The sequence below is a fragment of the Semicossyphus pulcher genome, unplaced genomic scaffold, assembly GCF_022749685.1.
Source record: "Semicossyphus pulcher isolate SPU_LCO1_2020_fin unplaced genomic scaffold, fSemPul1.0.p SCAF_21, whole genome shotgun sequence".
Taxonomy (NCBI): Eukaryota; Metazoa; Chordata; class Actinopteri; order Labriformes; family Labridae; genus Semicossyphus; species Semicossyphus pulcher.
This window is the reverse complement of record NW_027211695.1, coordinates 20,244,676-20,258,896: the sequence shown is the minus strand read 5'-3', so window position 1 is coordinate 20,258,896 and position 14,221 is coordinate 20,244,676. Positions and strand designations below refer to the sequence as shown.

Sequence of the window (14,221 nt, the reverse complement as noted above, 5' to 3'; positions counted from 1 at the left end):
AATGATACAAAAACAACAAGAAATATGTGCAATATTTAAAGAAGGGAAATAAAAGTCTTGGTTTAAACTTTCAATGCAAAGAACCCTGCGTTAAGAATAAACCCAGGGGCAAGAAAACCCTCCGATTTAAAACAGTCACTGCTCAACATCCAGTGCTCCCGTGTCTCCGAGGCTCAGCAGAACACGCACGGCGTCGCCCTCAGGATCCGAAAGCGTCCGCTTCTTCACCTCGGGTAAACCTCCAGAAACACTCGACCTGCTCTTAATCAAAAAATCCCCCGCAGCAGCACTGACGCTGGAGGGGTTCCAGGTTTCCAACACCGTCTGCTCAGCCTCGCAGCCTTGATGCGGGTGTTGTAGACGATCAGGCAAAGTTGCTTCTAGTTTATTGAGCTTTTGGCAGCAGATTTTCTCCTCCTCTCTCAGGCTAAAGCCACACAAGAGGGTGTCAGCCGCCTCAAGCTCTGTATCCGACCATCTTCCCTGATTTCCTCCCTCCCTCGGACGCTGCACTAAGGGCTTGAACGCCGGCGCAGCCTCCGAACGTTCAGGGTGAACCAGGACTGTCTCGTCGCTGTGTTCGAGCTCTTGGTGGTGCAGCTTCAGGAGGTTTGTAACGGCCTGGTCCTCCTCCTGGGTGAGCTGGAGGACGAGCCGGCCCGGCTGCGCTGGAGGGCGGAGGTTGTTTGTTTTTAAGGTGAGGCTGCCGAGATCCAAAGTGGGGTGTGGGCCGCATCGGAAGGGGTCTGGACGGGGCGGTGGGGCCGGGCAGGTGGACATAAGAGGTGGTGGTGTGTTGAGCTGGAAGCATTCAAAGACCTGATGGAGAGAAATCATTCATAGTCATGTTTTCTCACCATCTTTAATGTTCTTTTTCTACACTGCTGTCCACAATGTGACGTGCGTTCAGGAAATATAATCATCACAGGTCTCTTAAATTTCCCCTGGTCTCAATTTCCTCCAGCCCCCCCACTATGCGTCTTAGCGTCGTCTGACAGGACTGAGCCGATCTTATTAAAATGTCCTCGTCTGTCTGAGCCCCTCCCTAAGCTCTGCAACCCATCCGCCCACCACCACCTCCCCTGAGAGAGCTCAGAGGACATCAGGACCTCCGTCAGGACCTCGACCTGTGTTCAATACGTTCTCACAATCTGCCGCAGTGTTTGCAGTATTTTAGATCCCAGTTCATTACAGTGTGTTGTCACTGCTGTTGCAGTTAGAAGAGCTGCACTTTAAAGGTCTGGTACCTCTTCAATACACATGTACCTTTGCCTAGATTTCTGCATAACAAACTAGGGATGCACGTTATCGGTATCTGCAGATTATGGCTTGAAAATGACATATCAGCATCAACATTTTTCTGCCGATAAAACAGCTCTTTAATTCTGCCTAAATGCTCGATGATTCCCTGAAAAAGCTCGACGTAAGGCAACGACATTAACACACAAAGTTTCCGAAATGGACAGCGAGGTTGTGCTCGGCATCCATCATGCGAGGACTCAACGCTACAAATTTAATGGCCCATTTCAAGAATAGCCATAAAACAGTAGGCATGGTATCCACTGCAGGGGAGGCTTAATGTTCTCTGCAATTAGGTGGGAAAAAACATGTGCCTAATATATCTCTTTGAGGAGGAACGGTTAAGATCTACGAAATGCTGCTGGGCATCAAAAGCAGCTCCTTACTCGCCCCAGTCTTGACTTCCTTTTCCAAAAATTCCAGAATACACGGTGTTCAAATTGAATTAAGGTTTGTCTTTATGTGGCGTGGACAAGGGCTCAGATTTAACTTGTGTATTTCCAAAACTTTATTACTCCTTGTTAGGGGTAAATACTGAAGATTGTCTGGAAGCTAAGTTATGAAAACATGTTTATTTGCTGGTAAAGGTAAAACTTATTTTAATGAATGGTTTATCTTACACTGAACAAATACAACCATACAGACAACCAGCCATTATTAGGTTTTATGTAAATGTGTCTATTGTGTCTTACTAATGTTATTTGGGTATTAATAATCGTTTTAGTGGAGTAAACAGTGTTAACATGAGAGTTTATTATGTCCACTTACCGTCAAATCACTCACTATGTTAGTGATCCTACTCCCACAGCTCATGGTGGGATCAGTGTAGAAAAACTCAGCAGGGATGATGACGGGATGGACTGGAGGGAAAACAGGAGTGAGTGAGGCTGCACGACTGAATGAAGCTCTGCAACAGGTGTGTGCGTCTGAAACTGACTCACCTGTTTGGTCCGTGCGACGGCGTTCAAAGCCTGAAACCATATACAGAGGCACGAAGGAGGGGTGGTGCAGGGTCCTGCTGGAGAGGGGAGGCAGGGTGGGCTGCCTGGACCTCTGTTTGAGGGAAGCATGGAGATATGGCAGCTTATTAAATCACGTGGTCTGATATATTTACAACTTCTGGCGTCAAGTTAGCGCAAATTTTAACAAATACACTCACGATATGTTGTCCGTTATAGTAGTCCATGGTTTAATTTCTTGCACAAAGACAGTCAAAAGTAGTAGCATGTATTTATATACCGTTTTTTTACAGGTCACGTTAGCGTCAAAACAGTAAAAGACAAAAACAAACTGTCGTTGTCACGTCTGTGCTACAGGCTAGCTAGCGTCCCCTGCTGGTTGATTTACCCATACATCTCCCCTTTTTCCCCCTTTTATTATGTTCGATTTTTTTTTTTAAATATTTAAAACATGTCCGATTTATGCCACAGTACTGCAACGGAGTATTAGGGCCACTTTAAAGAAAATTAAAAAAAAACGTTTTTATTCTCGAAATTTCGAGAAAAAAGTAATATTACGAGAATAAAGTCGTAATTTTACGAGAATGAAGTCATAATATTACGAGAAATAAGTCGTAATTTTACGAGAATATATGCATAATATTACGAGAATAAAGTCCTAATTTTACGAGAAAATTTTTCATAACATAAGTCATAATTTTAGGCTATGGTTAGCATCTTATTTTGAAGGATAATATCAGAAGAGCAGCCAGTCGCCTGCGCTAAAATGACAAAGATCACGAGTCATTTTCAAATAAAATCACTTTCCAGAATCCTGATAGTTATGACAAAGTGGTGTTGATGTTCCGAAAGACTAAACATTTCGTATTTGTGAACCTACACTAATGTATTGAATTGTATAGCGTACTCACGCATTACTAGGCAGGAGATCTCGCGTGTTCTCGCGAGGTACATGTATGCTATGCTTCAATGCTACCGGGTGTGTTCAATAATACGGCTCTGGCTCAAGTTGTGTTAAGCCTCCTGTGCGATCATTTACAAGCAGAACTTCACAAGATGTTCACTGTCCAGCACTGATGATGTTACAACGGTCGAAATTAACAAAGTACATCTACTGAAGTTATTAGCGTATTCCTGTTTTATTCTAAATACTTTACCATACGTTTTATCTTTTCAAAATTAGATATAGTTACCTCAAACGTGAATAGGTTAAGCAGTCCAGCTGTGTAGGCCTATATAGTAATTTTTAATGCTCTGGCTTTGCAACAGTTAAGTGACGTACACATTTATAATTTTAATCCAAGCACAACTACATTATTCTGAAATGGGCTGTATTGCATAATGACAAAAAATAGCTACCTAATGTCTTTTGATACAAACATTAAGATTTTGAATGCAGGACTTTACAGCACTGACAATGAACCGTTACATCTACGCAAGTAAAACATTAACAATTGAGTACTTCTAGTATTTAGAGTAAAGAAAAGGCCCTGCTGATTATTATTTGCTAGTTTTACTAATGCATTGCAAATCTTAAAGTGGCTTTCATTTATTTCCATTGATCCAACCTGAGTAGAAAGTTTTTCCTCTCAAACTTAATTCGTCTACATTAATTTGACTGTGTAGTAAGTATTTAAAAAGTTATACAAAGCGACACAAATGCAGAACTTTTAAGAAACCACTTTATTAAATTTCAAATTCTCTTTAAAAATAACACTTCCTTTAAATGTTGGCAACATCAACTTTTACTTGCGAGTTTCCTTCTGCACCTGTGAAGAGATTTCAAAACAAATTTAACAAAGAGAGACCTCACCTCTTAAATATTCACTTAAAATGTTAAAGTTCCCACCTTTTCTGATGACACTGGGGTGATTGTGAAACAAAGAAACTTTGACGTAGCGAGCCGGGGGGTGGTGGGCAGGCAGGTACGAGGTAGGAAGTTTAAACGGTCGTCTGATAGCAGGTGTGGTCGTAGGTGCCTTAGTTGGCTTGATGGTGGGACTTTGCACACCTACAGTGCCGAGTTAAACAAACACGCTCAAAATCCAATAAAACGAGAGCAGTCATGTCCGGCAGGTGAACAATCTACTGTACCTGTTGCAGGCTGCGTGGTGCGGATAATGCTGCCGACACCTGCTGCGTCAGACTCAAACCTGTACACTGAGAAGAGGCGATGAAGACCAGCCAGGGGATACGAGCACTGCATCACCACCCTGCAAGACAAGAGAATGAAAGACATGCAACAGAGCAGAACGGCAGCAAAAAGAGGTCAATGCATACCTGCCAGGAGCATCATCAGAAACTGCCTTGTTCCTATTGAGGTTCTTTTTGTAGAAAATCTCATTCTCATAAGTCACGTTCTCCTTGCCAAGCTAAGGGGCGAAACAATCTCAATGTGAGGCCAAGAGCAGGAAAGATTATAGTCTCATGATGGAGGAAACGTTTTAGATTAGTTAGCAGCAGTACCTTGACGATGGATCCGCAGCTGTTGAGTGGAAAAGAGAAGAGAGCCCTGGTGCCGTCTGTCTCTTTGGGTCCACAGTATTTGTCGATGAGGTTGGTTCTAGCAGGAACTCCTCCACTCGGGATGGCCAGAGACAAGTCGGCCACCACAGTCATCCTCCCGTCAGTCGAACACACTGAAGAGAGATGTAGTCGAACACTTGTTACATATTCAAGACCATACGAGCTCTTAGTGCAAAAATACAGGATGCTCTTACTGATGAATTCAGAAGAGGAGAACGGACAAGTCCTCACGGTGGAGCTCGTGACCTCAGATGTTTCATGATCCCGCACAAGGAGCTCAAAAGTGCCAGAGAATCCATTCAGAGAAACGTCCTATAAAACACATGCTTAGTCATTTGGCTTGAAGACAACTGAGGAACACGTGATTTGATTCTTCCAATGAAGGCTTTCCTCATCCCACCTTGTACTCGTAGCCATGAGTGAAGAGCGGCACCTCCAGCTGCAGACTCTGGCTATCATTGCTCATGATGTAGCCGTGCTGGGCTGCCAGCTCTGATGTCAGCGGGTCTGAGCTGATACTGATCACCCACAGGTAGTCAAAAGGACGGTGGTCCAGCCTGAAGCTGATCCCAGACTCGGAACAGACGGCATCAAAGGCTGGAGGAGCTGTAAAACACAGGACATTGGGTACCTCTGATTCATGCACAAGTAAAACAGACAAAGACTACGTTTTGTGCAACGACTTACAGACATCCGTAAACAATGCCTCAATGGAAGCAAGGTGGTAAAAAGACTCGTTTCCAGGCAGCACAGTCAGCGTGTAGTTGATGTCCAGCTTGTACTGAAGAACGGCATCTTCTTTAGAGAACTAGGAGACAACACAAGCAATACTTAGCTCAAAAAACATAAGGTGCAAAAGTCTCAAATGTCAGCCTACTTTAGAAGACCCCTTACCTGCTGTATGACAACAGCATCATCAAAAGGCACCTTCAGAGTGTAACCATGAGTCTTGTTGGGATGAACAACTTTAGTGATGGTGTTGCTGCTTGTATTCATAAACGGCACTGTAAATTCCTGTCCGTTCAAATGAACAGCTGCCAAATCAACATCTTCCGGGATGTCTCCAAGGTAGACGGTGAACATACGATCCTCAAGTAGTGTTTGGTTTTCAGTGAAGACGGGGCACGGCAGCAGAGGAGTGGCTAGTGTCCTGTGGAACCTGAGCCTGGTCTCTACAAGATCCTCATCCACCAGGATTTGTTCCACGTACAGGTGGAAGACATAAAACTCGTAGAGATCGCCCGACACAAAGCTCTGCAATAGACAAATGCAGTTAGGAAACTTGCAAGCTACCAAGCCCATGTGCATCTACAAACCTTCCAGGTTTGCATCTCCTGACTAGGGCGGGGTTGATTCTCATTTGAACGACTCAATATCAATTAATAAATCCCGAGATCAAGCTTTAAAAATACGTAAACACATCTGATCACTCACATTTCTGAGCGCTCCTGAACGCAGCATGACTCAGCGCATCCCCTCGGAACACGGCAGTGAGGGAGACATGCCCAGACTTGTTTACTGCAGCTACTACGGCGTCATTAGTGATCGCAGATGGACTCTATCGTGTGTGCGTCCATGAATATGCGAGTCAGTTTTGCACTGATGTTTATGCTGCACTCTGTTAGCATCAGCTTTGGCCGTGAGTGTATTTTCGCACGTTGTTATACAGTATGCCTTTCCCTGTAACTCTCGTGTGCCTTTGTTCTTCGCGCTGTGAGATCTCGTGGCCAAATCTCACGCAAGTTGAAGCCCAGTTCATTTAATCAAAACAATGAGCCAGATGTTCAGACAAAATCCGAACTGGACAAAACGCTGTCTAATTCATAACATTAATATTGTGTTGACTGCTGTGTGTTGGGCATATTAAATAAAAAGTACATGATGCAACTTCATTGGGGTCAATTCTTATTGTAAACAAGACAATGCACCAGGTTAGAGGTCGAATCAGGATTGAATTGAGAAATCCATATTGATACCCAGCCCTACTCCTGACCTTCCTGTATCCTCCTTCGGCATTATACGGGATGCTGATCAGCACTGAGGTGTTGTGCTTCTCCACAACGCAGCCCCTCTCCTCCGCAACCGGCTGCTCCACCAGCTCGCCATTCAGTCCAAAGTTGAGCCGCATGCTGTCAGAACTTGGGTATAGTGTTTCTGGGGACGCCCAGACAACATAGCCACTGTCATCATACGATCCTTCATCTGTTGAAGAGACACCAGATGTTGCAGCTTAGACTGTAAAAGAAGTGGAATTTAAATTACAGCAAGTACAGATGTTTATACTGACGCATGGAGCAAGCAGCCACCAGGTCGACCATGAGCACGACCCAGCTTTGTCTGGAGAACAGGGTTGCATGGACGACCTCTACTGGAACACCATTCACCTGGAGGGAGACTCAAAGGTTACACTCTGACTAAATGTTTTACAAGAGAAGATGAGCATCGGCAGTTTACCTCAGTGCTGAATGAGTCAGGTTGTCCATACGGTGTACGAAACACAAGCCTCCCATCTGTCAAGTCGAACATATAGCCCTGCTTACGAGCCTCTGAGAGGTTCATTGGAGGTAGCTGCTCCTCCGCCCTGTGAAACATCACCTGCCAGTCTGAAGTGGTGGAGCTATGAGCCTGGAAAGATTGAAAGCCTTTAAAAGAAGTGGAACTTGACAGTATGAGTTCAATCAACTGTGGTTTAAAGCATACAGGTTTGAGGGCATCCCAGTCGTCTTTCCTTGTTCCAGTTGGACAGGTGACTTCACTCCTCACAGACACCTACAGAGAAACCATGATTGGTAAGAACTTGAAACACCCAACCGAATTTATTATTACAACCCAAACTCACCTCCATGTAGTTGAGCTCACAGGTGACCTCTCTGGGGGACCAGGAGAGAGAAGGAGAACAGGTCCTGTTCAAGGCATAGGTGGCCTCCTTTCCTTCATGTGTCGTGACCAGGTTGAAGTGAAACGTGAACACTTCGTCATCCTGAAAGTAGAAAATAGAGTGATTATATTTGGGTTAAGTGCACGTTCAAATGGCTTATTAAACTAAACTTACTTTGTTGTCAGCGTGGCAGCTGAAGTAGGAGGCTCGGAGCTCCACACGGCCCGCTAGAGGGCGAACATCGACACTGTAGCCACACACTGCAGCGTACTGCGTAGTGATGGGGTACACGCCCGTCTCATCTGCAAGAGGAATATTACATTCCCTCAAAATCTGATCTAAACTATTTATTTAAAAAGATAATTGAGAGTAAAATGATACATCTGTGCAGAACATACCTACGGCCTCGAATACAGGCTCCTCCCCAGTGAAGGAGAGATCAACAGCTATCATGAAGTAACGGTCATGACACTCCATATGAAGGACTCCTGCATGACCACAATAATGTAGGTCAAATTTAATTTAAATTTATTGTAGCTCATAAAGAGAATATATTTTAATTACCATTGGGAATTCCAGCACATTCTGCAGCTGACCACACAGAAAGGATGACGGCCACACTGTAACACAAAAGCACATCTCTTGCATACAAAAATATCAGCACCAATGAAACTTAACTTACCAATTGCCACCAAAACAACTTACCCAAAGTAAAACACAAAATCCATAGCCACTGATGTGCTGGCAGTGTCTAAAGCTAGCTAAGCTGCTAGCAAACTACACCTGCTAACCAACACTAGCTAAAGTGAGTCACTTGCTGGGTATATCCGGGCCAAGCTAGCACTAACATGTGCTGTGTGTTACTTCAGCTTTTAAGGTGTATTTCTTCATCCCTGAAACTCAAACCTCCTCAGCTGTAATTGATTCAAAGGTAGTTTGATTGCTAATGAGCTACACCTGTGGCTGTGACGCCGAAGGGCCTCTGGTTGGCTAGTGAAGAAATGGACTTAAAACCTGGTGAGGCAGACACCACCTCATGGTGCCAGTTTGGCCAGGATATACCAAGCAGGTGGTTCAGTTTAGCTAGTGTCGGTTAGCAGGTGTAGTTTGCTAGCGTTTAAGCTAGCTTTAGACACTGCCAGCACATCAGCAGCTATGGATTTTGGGTTTTGCCTTGGGTAAGATGCTTTCAGGCTCATTTACAAGCGATTTAAATTATTCCATCTATATGTATGTTTTAATTTATTGCTCTTGTCTTACAGTGTGACCTTGCTTCTGTCTGTGTGGGCAGCAGGAAGAAGTGATCAAATCCCCGATGGTAAGAATAACATGCCTACTTAAACTCATGCCTGCAGTCATGGGAACACAACTTAAGACCTGCTCTTGTTTGTTCAAGCAGGAGTCCTTCATATGGAGTGTCATGATCGCTTCCTCATGATAGCTGTTGATCTCTCCTTCACTGGGGAGGAACCTCACTTTGAGGCTGTCGGTGAGTCCAGCACAGCTTCATTAGAAACCATATCAAGGGTTAGCAACTACATGCTATATTTGGCTAAGAGTATTGCAGTGTATACAACTACGGTCTCCGCTGACCTGCAGGTCATTGGTGCTGTTGCTTCTTCAGCTGAGTGCACGCTTCAGTGCCATGAAACTTACTTTTCCAGTTTCAAAGTTTAAGATGCCTCTAACTTGTTAATGTCAGAGAATTTTCCTGACTGAAAGAAACTGATCTGATTATCCTTCAGATGAAACGGGCATTCACCTCATTACTACTCAATATGCGGCAGAGTGTGGCTACTGTGTCCGTGTCCTTCCTGTACCGGGCCATGTGGAGCTCCGAGCCTCGTACTTCAGCTGTCACGCTGACAATAAAGTATGCAAGAATGGAATTTTTTTTAACTTGGGCATGCAAAAAATTTGGTGCTGCATCCATCACTTTCTAATCGACCTTTCAGGATGACGAGGTGTTCACGTTCAACTTCAACCTGATTGCAACACATGAAGGAAAGGAGGTCACTTATGCCTTGAACAAGACTTGCTCCCCCTCTCTCCCCTGGTCCCCTAGAGAGGTTACCTGTGAGCTGAACTACATGGAGGTAAGCAGAACTTCACTGTAAAATTTAACGAAGACTTTTTCAGAGGCTTGCTAACCCTGATTTCTCTCTAGGTGTCTGTGAGGAGTGATGTTGCCTGTCCCACTGGAACAAAGAGGGATGACTGGGACGCTACAGTCCAAACTGTGTGTTTCAAATTGCTTCTTAGGAAGAGTTTGGAATTGGTCCCCTGTGGATAGAGTACAATAACATTCAATCAAATAAGTATATGAATTACAATGGCTGTTTAAACATTGATCTTTCAAATCCCTTTCCAGGCCTACACTGCAGCCACATCCGATTGGCAGGTCATGTTCCAGAAGGAAGATCCAACGCCCATGAACCTCACTGAGGCCCATAAAAAGGGTTATGCATTTGACTTGACAGATGGGAGGCTTGTGTTTCGTACACCGTATGGACAACCTGACTCATTCAGCACTGAGGTAAACAGCTGTTGCATTATGACTCCAAGTAAACAGTTAGTCCGAAGTAGGTCTTGATTCTGAGTCTCCCTCCAGGTGAATGGTGTTCCAGTAGAGGTCGTCCATGCAACCCTGTTCTCCAGACAAAGCTGGGTCGTCCTCATGGTCGACCTGGTGGCTGCTTGCTCCATGCGTCAGTATCACTTGTTATAGTTTCTCTTTCTCAAGGCAGAAAAAGCAGAACTGTAACATTGATGATCTGTCAACAGATGAAGGATCATATGACGACAGCGGCTACATGATGTGGGAGACTCCTGAGGTGCTGCACCCGTTGGTGTCTGGTCAACATGAGATGCAGGTCAACGTTGGAGTCAATGGTGAACTTGTGGAGCAGCCAACTGCAGAGGAGAGAGGCTACATTGTGGAGAAGCACAACGCCACAGTGCAGATCAGCATCCCGTATAATGCTGAAGGAGGATACAGGAAGGTTGGGAAGCACTGACATTAAAATGTCGTCTTGCCAGTCAAAGCGTCAGATTCATTTTAACTTGATGGTGTACCTTCACATCTTTTGCAGAGCTTTGTGTCTGGAGACCTCTTCGAGTACTACGTCTTTGATCTCTACTTGGAGAAACTCTCTGTGGATGAAGATCATGTTGACAGCAGAATTCGATTTCACAGGACTCTGGCCACTCCCCTGCTGCCACGCCCTGTTTTCACAGAAAACCGTAAGTCTAATGATGTGCCGTTTGTCGAGTGGATGAAACGATGATCTGACTGGCTTTTCATTTCAGACACAGTCCTTGAGGAGAGCACCTTCACGGTCTACCTTGGAGATGTCCCTGACGACGTTGATTTGGCTGCTGTTCATTTCAATGGACAAGAATTTACAGTGCCATTTCTGAATACGAGCAGCCACACCCTCACAAAAGTTGTTCACCCCAACAACACTCATGGTTACACTCTGAAGGTGCCTTTTGATGACCCTGTTGTCATACAGCAGGTAAGAGGTCTTAGTTATTTGTCCAGTGATGTCTTTGATATCTTCCTGGTTGGCTGAGTCTTCTGTTTCTTAGCTCTCCAAAGAGGATGCAATGATGCAGCTCGGGCTGGACATCAACTTCACAATGACTGTGCTGCCTGAAAACGAGGCGTTTTCCCACATTGCATCGGTCGTGGCATTAACAGATGTTTGTAAGTTGATGCCCTTCTTATTTTCAGACCTTGTCTGTCAGACTTGTGCATGAATCAGAGGTACCCATTGTCCTGTACTTTACAGCTCTTCCAGCCTTTGATGCCGTCTGTTCCGAGTCTGGGATCAGCTTCAGACTGGACCACCGTCCTTTTGACTACCTGTGGGTGATCAGTATTGGCTCAGACCCGCTGACATCAGAGCTGGCAGCCCAGCGCGGCTACATCATGAGCAATGATAGCCAGAGTCTGCAGCTGGAGGTGCCGCTCTTCACTCATGGCTACGAGTACAAGGTGGGATGAGGAAAGCCTTCATTGGAAGAATCAAATCATGTGTTCCTCAGTTGTCTTCAAGCCAAATGTCTAAGCATGTGTTTTAATAGGACATTTCTCTGAATGGATTCTCTGGCACTTTTGAGCTCCTTGTGCGGGATCATGAAACATCTGAGGTCACCAGCTCCACCGTGAAGACTTGTCCGTTCTCCTCTTCTGAATTCATCAGTAAGAACGTCTCGTTTCACTGTAAGAATGGGTTGGTTCTGACAAATCGATAACTTGATAACGCATGCTGAAACGTCTTTCTGTAGTGTGTTCGACTGATGGGAGGATGACTGTGGTGGCCGACTTGTCTCAGGCCATAGCGAGTGGAGGAGTTCCTGCTAGAACCAACCTCGTCGACAAATACTGTGGACCCAAAGAGACGGACGGCACCAGGGCTCTCTTCTCTTTTCCACTCAACAGCTGTGGATCCACCGTTAAGGTGCATTGCTTATTGAACTACTACACTGATTCCATAAAATGTATCTGTCATTTACGACTGATTTTGTTTCTGCAGCTCGGCAAGGAGTATGTGACTTATGAGAACGAGATTTTCTTCAGCAAGAAGTTGCGTTCTCTGAAGAACCCAGCAGACTCCAGCAATGATATCGAAAGGTTTGTATTTTACACCCAAACTACTTTGGCTCTTGAACCTCTGAACTGCTCATTCATGCCAGTGTATCCCTCTTGTCTTACAGGGTGACACTGCAGTGCACATATCCTCTAGCTGGACTGTATCGCCTCTTCTCGGTGTACAAGTTTGATTCTGACATGGATGGTGTCGGCCGTATCATGCATTCTGCGCACTCCACTGAAGGTAGCTGGTTTACCCGTTGATCTGACAAATCCAAACAAAACATCTCATGCTGACAATCTGTTTGGTCTTGTGCTCCAGATCTAATGGGTCCCACAATCGAGCCCACGACTGTGGTTCAAACACCAGTGTCCACCACCAGACGCGCCAGAAGACCGGTCTCTATACGTCCTGGTTACTATCCTCCTGTTCAGCACATCAAAGTTTCCAGCTTTCTGCAGAACATTTCTAAAAAAGGTTGGTACACAATAAAGTAAATTGACAGTAAAATGTCTGTCTACTAAAATTCCAAATTCTCTCCGTAGGATCTAGAGGATCTTCACAAACCAAAGTGAATCCTGCCTTACTCTGAAGGGTCGACTGTATTTTAACTGCAAATCAATAAATGTTTCTTTAAAAATATGCACGCTGTCATTGGATTATTTATCCAACATTGTACTTTACATAGAAAGGACAGGGAGAGATTACTGTTACTAAACTGGAAGAAGGTTTGGCACACCGAATAACCACGCTAAGCATAAACCTGTCCTGCCTTGTGACTACAAGACATGAGGCAATATTTGGCCCTGTAAGGATGGTGCTCAGTTTGAACTGATCCCATTGATTTTTAAAATGGTAACTGGACTGCACTTGTAGAAATGTTTCAAGTTCTCAAACTAGAAAGTGCTACACACGTCACATTCACCCCTTCACACACACTTGCACACTGACAAAGGCCCAATCTCCAATCAGGAACTAACAAAGCCATAGATCGTACAGTGGGACATGCAATGGCTAAAATGTGTTAAATTTATTGTGGAGTTAACAATTGATGATGTAAAGCCATACTTGTTAATATGCAATGAGACTCTCAATCTGGATTTATTAGATCTGAGAGCCAGCTTGACATCTTATTCCCCAGCAACTGAGGAAGACTCCAATAATGGTTTACTCAGGGAATAAAGATTAAATTCAAGTGTTGGGTACGCAGTCTGAAAATATACTGGGTCAAACTGCATTTGTTTCTCTGCTCATGAGTGAATTCCTTGGGCTAGCCACTGAACGTGTTCCAGTCTCATTCCATGACAAAGTTTTGGGTGTTTTTTTTTTTTTGGCTTGCCTTAATTCATAGGACAGCCGAAAGACAGGAAATGTGGGGGATGACATGCACCAAATGGATCGGCAGACCGGGAGTCGATCCTGTGACGAGGACTGAAGCCTCTATACATGGGGCGCTTTCTCTACCAACCGAGCACAACCAGCGTCCCAGAGTCTTGGGTTTTATGCGAGATTTGGTGGATGTGAGGGCAGTCCAAAGGCAATCTCTCTGGTTTTGTTCTCTAAAAGGGCTTCAAAATTTTTATCTTTTGCAAGTGTACTGATGGAATATAAATTAGCTCCCTCATGTTTGTTCCCATGAAGTTTGAGGCAGAAGTACACAATCTGTGTACAACTTAGTAAAGAGGTTGATCACATTTGCGGTACAAGGAGCTCAACTTGGACAGCACTCAGGCCTCCAGTTCTGGGAACAGAAACTAATGTAAAAAGTTCACATGACAGCTAAATATTTTATTGGGGTGCTAAAGAAGTGCATGTCAAAACAGACTGAGTCTGTTATGAGCCTCCAGTGCTTAAAGTATTTTAGCATGGCATGCCTACGTCAATGTAGAGATAGGGTCTTCACTCCGTTAGCTTGTCAAAACCTAGTGCCTACATTCACCACAGTGCATCTCAGGAGTTTG

At 44.6% G+C, this 14,221-nt stretch overlaps 2 protein-coding genes across 2 annotated transcripts; one reads left to right on the top strand and one right to left on the bottom strand.

Annotated features, from left to right (window-relative positions):
* Nucleotides 1-135: 135 nt before the first annotated feature.
* On the bottom strand, nucleotides 136-8,390 carry LOC138600436 (uncharacterized). The gene is made up of 21 exons (XM_069671860.1): nucleotides 8,368-8,390; nucleotides 8,227-8,282; nucleotides 8,061-8,150; nucleotides 7,837-7,964; nucleotides 7,624-7,764; nucleotides 7,485-7,553; nucleotides 7,239-7,409; nucleotides 7,072-7,168; nucleotides 6,778-6,986; nucleotides 5,679-6,038; nucleotides 5,472-5,592; nucleotides 5,185-5,390; nucleotides 4,979-5,096; nucleotides 4,725-4,897; nucleotides 4,539-4,630; nucleotides 4,353-4,471; nucleotides 4,108-4,269; nucleotides 4,008-4,027; nucleotides 2,241-2,352; nucleotides 2,068-2,159; nucleotides 136-819 (listed from the first exon to the last, which is right to left on the bottom strand). The coding sequence occupies exons 1-21, from the start codon at nucleotides 8,388-8,390 to the stop codon at nucleotides 136-138; spliced, it is 3,243 nt and encodes a 1,080-aa protein (XP_069527961.1).
* Nucleotides 8,391-8,817: 427 nt separating this feature from the next.
* Nucleotides 8,818-12,835, top strand: LOC138600434 (uncharacterized). Its single transcript, XM_069671859.1, has 19 exons — nucleotides 8,818-8,840; nucleotides 8,925-8,980; nucleotides 9,062-9,151; nucleotides 9,408-9,535; nucleotides 9,618-9,758; nucleotides 9,830-9,901; nucleotides 10,034-10,198; nucleotides 10,274-10,370; nucleotides 10,447-10,664; nucleotides 10,755-10,905; nucleotides 10,972-11,180; nucleotides 11,254-11,371; nucleotides 11,457-11,662; nucleotides 11,752-11,869; nucleotides 11,956-12,128; nucleotides 12,204-12,301; nucleotides 12,385-12,503; nucleotides 12,582-12,703; nucleotides 12,806-12,835. Exons 1-19 carry the CDS (start codon nucleotides 8,818-8,820, stop codon nucleotides 12,833-12,835), a joined length of 2,334 nt encoding a protein of 777 aa, XP_069527960.1.
* The last annotated feature ends 1,386 nt before the right edge of the window (nucleotides 12,836-14,221 follow it).

Bases quoted from the DNA above. Each gene is read 5' to 3' on its own strand.
- LOC138600436 (XM_069671860.1), bottom strand. From the start codon at position 8,390: ATGGATTTTGTGTTTTACTTTGG. The intron at 5,593-5,678 runs GTAAGGGGTCTT...GTTGTCTCCTAG, and splicing joins ATGCTGTTGTCATACAGCAG to TTCTCTAAAGAAGATGCCGT. The intron at 4,270-4,352 runs GTACAGTAGATT...TCGGCACTGTAG, and splicing joins CACCACGCAGCCTGCAACAG to GTGTGCAAAGTCCCACCATC.
- LOC138600434 (XM_069671859.1), top strand. From the start codon at position 8,818: ATGGATTTTGGGTTTTGCCTTGG. The intron at 9,759-9,829 runs GTAAGCAGAACT...ATTTCTCTCTAG, and splicing joins GTGAGCTGAACTACATGGAG to GTGTCTGTGAGGAGTGATGT. The intron at 11,870-11,955 runs GTAAGAACGTCT...GTCTTTCTGTAG, and splicing joins CTCCTCTTCTGAATTCATCA to TGTGTTCGACTGATGGGAGG.